This window comes from Mus pahari, chromosome 16 (assembly GCF_900095145.1).
Source record: "Mus pahari chromosome 16, PAHARI_EIJ_v1.1, whole genome shotgun sequence".
Classification (NCBI taxonomy): Eukaryota; Metazoa; Chordata; class Mammalia; order Rodentia; family Muridae; genus Mus; species Mus pahari.
Window position 1 is genome coordinate 1,986,199 of NC_034605.1, and position 5,402 is coordinate 1,991,600.

The 5,402-nt window shown below is 45.3% G+C and overlaps 1 protein-coding gene across 2 annotated transcripts in view; it reads right to left on the reverse strand.

Moving 5' to 3' along the window:
* The window catches only part of Optn (optineurin), a 44,681-nt gene that overhangs the window by 11,606 nt on the left and 27,673 nt on the right, over positions 1-5,402 (reverse strand). For both annotated transcript variants that reach the window (XM_029547689.1, XM_021215935.2), the window contains exons 7-10: positions 4,563-4,662; positions 3,113-3,228; positions 2,246-2,395; positions 1,109-1,202 (exon numbers count right to left, since the gene is read on the reverse strand). In XM_029547689.1, coding sequence (XP_029403549.1) covers positions 1,109-1,202; positions 2,246-2,395; positions 3,113-3,228; positions 4,563-4,662 — 460 coding nt within the window. The remainder of the gene's footprint in view (positions 1-1,108; positions 1,203-2,245; positions 2,396-3,112; positions 3,229-4,562; positions 4,663-5,402) is intronic.

The window sequence follows — 5,402 nt, forward strand, 5'->3', positions numbered from 1 at the left end:
GGGCCTCTCTTCCCAATGATGACTGACTAGGCCATCTTCTGCTACATATGCAGCTAGAGACACGAGCTCTGCAGGTACTGGTTAGTTCATATTGTTTTTCCACCTATAGGGTTGCAGACCCCTTCAGCTCCTTGGGTACTTTCTCTAGCTCCTCCACTGGGGGCGCCCTGTGTTCCATCCAATAGCTGACAATGCCAGTGCCTGGCAAATACAGAAGTGGATGCTCAATTCTTTTGTTTTTTAATGAAGTAAAAAGGCCTAGGGTTATCTAGTCACTAGTGCCTCCGCTGTGTATGAGACCTGAGCCCAGTTCCTCAGCATCCTTCTAAAAGGTAGATATGGTGATAACTCTTGCTTGTAATCCTAGATCTGGGGATGCAGAGTCAGGAGGGTCCCTGGTTTGCTGGCTGGCCAGCCTAGCCAATTGGTAAGCTTCAATAAGAGATACCCTCAGAAACTAAGGTGGCCTGTCTCAAAAAATATCCAACATCAGCTTTTGGCCTCCACACGAACATGTCAATATGTACGTGGACACCACGCCCTACACCCCGCCCCCTCTGGAAAAGGAAAAGAAAACATGGTGCTTATGTCAGAGGCCTGTGATCATAACTACTCAGGAGACTGAGGCAGTAGGCTTGCAAGTTCAAGGTCTGCTCAAGTAACTCTGAGACCCTGTAAGAGGGAAGGCAGGAGGGTGTAGCTCAATAGTAGAACATTGCAGGAGGCCCTAGGCTTATTAGAACATTGTTACTAATTTAAATTAAATGCTGTAAACCCAGGGTTCCAAGTTCACTGCCAGCAGGCAAGATGGCCTTGCAGAGTCTCAGCCAGCCAACTGTCTCCCTCCACTGTTGATAAGGAGCCCAGGCTCTCAACTTTCCTACAGACACACCCTCAGGAAGTAGGAAAAGCCCTTGCCTTGCCTGGTAGACATCAGCACCACCTCCATACACAAGTCACATTTTATATACAGACCGAGTGTGAAAAGCTATAATAATTCTGTTACAACTGATAAACCAAAAAGCAATTCTTGAGAGTGGATTTAGTTGAGGGGCCATTCGGTGGTTCAGTCCCCCAGGCTATGGAAGTACCTTCGCTCTGTAAATACCTGTTGTTTGGTTAGTTCTTCGATTGTTTTCAGAGCCTTATTATGTTCTTGAAGGAGCTTGTTGTGAGTTGCCTGTAGAGTGGCTAACCTGGACCTATTAAAATGTGATATTAAAAATGGAATAATGAGAGAAATATCACAGAAACTCATCCTCCTGTCTCCCTAACAGACTTTGAAAACTCAAGTAGAAAAATCTCTCAGTTTTTTTCATCCCACCAACTTTTAACTCTCAGCATGACATGACCAGGAGTCACCCGAGGAAAGTCTCAGTGAGAGATCGCTTCCATCAGGTTGGCTCGGCGGCCTGTCTGTGGGGATTGTCTGCACTGCCTTTACCCACGTTGGATGACCTACCACTGAAAGCAGTGACACCCGCCAGTCCCTACCTTAGGCTCTCGATTATCCCCGAACTCGGGTGTAAGAGGCAGGTGGATCTCTGTGAATTCCAAGCCAGCCTGGTTTACAGAGTGAGTTCTGGGACAACCAGAGATACACAGACCAATCCTGTCTCAAAAAACAAAACTACACAGTGGAAGTAGAAAAAGCAAGCTGAGAACTAAGCATTCATTTCTCTCTGCTCTTGACTGTGGATATGATATGAATGGCTGCTTCCAGCCCAGAGCACCTTGACCAACTTCCTCCCAATATGTGGCTGGACCACGGTCTGTAAGCTAAGCTAACCCCTCTGTCCACTAAGCTAAGCTAACCCCTCTGCCCACTAAGCTAAGCTAACCCCTCTGTCCACTAAGCTAAGCTAACCCCTCTGNCCACTGAGTTGCTTTGTTGGGCTATTTTATCATGGAACAGAAATGCAACTACAGCCACCACTTATCAGCATTTTTCTTACTCTCAAAGAAAATGGTATCTTCCAAAAGACTGTCTTTCTCTCAAAAGATAGAATAAGAATAATTTTCCTATTTTTGCTACAACTCAAAACTTTAACTCTCTCCAGGAGTCTCCTAGACATCTAGTTTCCAGATGGTAAAACGGATTTTTATGCCATGACTCCCAGGTACCCCCTTCTCGACACCCCACCCCCATTTGTATTTGGCCAGCTATCTTTCCCCTTCTGGGTGAGCTGCTGCCCCGCCCCGCCCTGCCCCACCCCGCCCTGAGCACACCCATGCCCACGCTCACTTCTCCTCCTCCGTCTTGGCCTGCTCCATCTTGATTTCGGAGCGCATGCTCTCCACCTGCAGCTCTAACTTCTTGTTACTGTAAACGAGCTCTTGCTTTTCATTCAGCTCTGATGGCGTTGCGGAGTTCTTCCTCTCCAGAGCCTGACACCTGAAAAAGATGAATATTCCCAGAGGAGAAGCAACGCTTTGTCTCTCCCTGGCTTCTGCACAAATCCTCAAGAGGATATCAAGTACAGAGTGTGGTACGCCATAGGGTTTTTCACAGGTTTTCACAGCACTTGGTCCTCTGTGCTTCTGGTTTGCTCTTTTCTTTTGTTTCCTCCCGCCTTGGGGTGGGTGGGGCATTTTAAATATTTTATATTTTTAATATATTTTAACCCAACCTGGTAGTGAACTTAGGAGCGCATCTTACAGCAAAGGGTGCCCTGGGCACCTTACAGAATCTAAAGTCTGCCTGTCACAAAGACTCTCATTTCTGACGTAAGAGGCAAGGAAAGCCCCGAGCATCTCCTGAGAGAGCAGAAAGACAACTTGAGTAGGATACTAGTAAAAACCAGGTACACTATGGCTACTCGCAGGGTGTTAATGCCAAGCACAGCAAACCTCTTACGTCACAGTACTATATGTAGCTCTGTACGAGGGTCACAGAGGCTGGTGTTCTTCACAGCGCAATGCAAGTCCTCTTGTGTCCTTATGACCCAGGTGACAACAACGGCTTCAGGAATACACACCAATACTAAGCTCTCTTTTTTTCTGAACTGTCTATCAGGTCCCTGCTTGTTTTAGTCAGTAATAGAGTAACAGACCTGAGTTGATACAGTAGCGCACTTTATAAATCATGCGAGGAAATGAAATGAGCTCTTACTTTTCTTGAAGTCTCTTCTTCATCAGCTCGGCCTCGCTGAGTTTCGTGTGTGCCTCTTGGAGCTCCTTAAACAGAGAGGTCACTTGAACGCTCAGTGTTTCCACTTCGCTTCCAACCTGTCAGACAAAGTCAGACATTCACGTGAGACGGAGCGTTCGAGAGGAGGTGAACCTTGTGTGAGGAGACAGTATGGACCACTAGCATCCAGCTAACACCGAAACCCTAAGTAGACTTGATTTTTGCGCGACTTCCCCAAATGACTTAGGTGAAAAGCAATCTGGGTAAACTGCTGTTTCTGTGTGCCACACCCACTATCAGTCTAAGCCTGTATGCTAATGGGTTTACTGCTAAACCTGGCCCTACTCACGCTTCTGGGATCAGAGGTCACCAGGTCAAAGTACAACCTTATTCACGTGGGGAAAGACTCAGAGCCTAGATTGCCTTGCCAATGTCTGCCTCTAGCTTATGTAATTATTTCTGTTATCCAGCTCTTTTCGTGGAAGCCCGCCAGCTGTCAATTTGCATATGAGTTTTATAAGAGCTTAGAAATGTCAATACTTTCCCATTAACGGTTGGTCCGTTTCAGTTAATGGTATGCTGTTCTGGCAGAGCACTCTCTTCATCTAAGTTCATCCTGTTCTCTCTCCACCTTCCTTACCCCCGTTTTGCTTTTGCACTCATGCTGATGTGGAATTTGCTGTCACATAAGCTGTCCTTAAATTCGAAATCCAACTGCCTCAGACTACCAGGCACCAGACTCATAGGGGTATGCACCACTGTACCAGTCTTCAGTGTTCTCCACTGTCTTAAAGTTGGGACTCAGAGCTAGAGAAGCCGCTGCACGTCTGTAATCCTAGCATACCAAAGGCAGGAAACACCAAGAGTTCCTCTCCTGGGCTACGTGTGAGTCTGAGCTCAGCCTAGGCTGGATAAGATACAGTCTCAAAATGTAAAAAAAAATACGGACTACTGTGAATACTGTAATTTCCTGGCTTCAGGAACTTTTCCCAAGCTTAAACTCTTCAGGCTCAAGGGCATATCTCTTAAGTTATTCAGGAATATATATATATTTTTTAATGCTAACTCCCTTGTTCCCTACCAGTGCTGAGACAGAGTCAAGATCTTTCTATTCTAAAAGTCTCAGATTCATGTCCACAAAGGACATCTCATAACACAGTCAAAATGTCTTTTTCTGGTGGTGGACTTAAGGATTTAGGAGACGATGTCAGACAAGAAGAGCTATGAGAGTGTCTGACGTAGTACAGACTGGTATACATCTCACTGACATGCACTTCAGATTCAGGATAAGGAAATGAAAGAGAAGTAGAAAGTATTCTGAAACAAACAAGTTTCCATTTCTAAGGTAAATAGTGCAACTTGAACCCAGCGGCCACGTCACCACCAGGGACGTGACAGGGACATGCCAGTCCTTTGGAGGTGCTGTACCCACACTCTCTTGGCCATTGTCGTCCTCCTCTTTGTCTGTTCTCCCCTCTGTCTGGATCTCAATTGCAGAATGGCCGTTTGCTTTCTTTTCAAAATCTGAAATTCTGAACAAAACAAAACAAAATATCAACAACATAAGAATGTAGAGAAGTTTCACTTTCTGTTTAGACACAAGAGGGAAAGCAGCCGCAGAGGCACTTGAATGCACATGTCAGAGCCTGGAGAAAGGCAGGGTTTCAATGTCTCTTTATATTTGCCTCTTTAGCAGTCATCTTGATTTTATCCTAACGCTGACTACAACTCCTGTGACTTAAGATGAATACATACAGAACACAGATATCTCAATACGGATGAAGCAAGAGGTGGGAGACTTTTAGCTAAGCAGATCTCAGAAAATATTCTCCTCTCATATTCTTCCTCGGTAAGTCAGTAGAGCTTCAGTGTACTTTACTAAGGGGAAGGAAGAAAGGCACTGGGCCAAGGAAATGGGATCCAACAGAGGCGAGCTGAGGAATTCTATAGCATGCTGAATTGGAATGAGGAATTCTATAGGAATTCTACGGGATGATGACTAAGGGTGGTCTTAGGAACGACTACAAAGTAGTGGAGTCAAGACACCTTAAGAACAATCTGAGTCGTAATGAATTTAATGTAATTAAGAGACTGGCTCCCAGGGAAAACTTGAAGCTACAACTAAACATCCCTTTCAAAGCTCACACTGAATTATTTGAGGGGTAAGGGACTTTATTTATTTATTTATTTATTTATTTATTTTGGTTTTTCGAGACAGGGTTTCTCAGTGTAGCCCTGGCAGTCCTGGAACTCACTCTGTAGACCAGGCTGG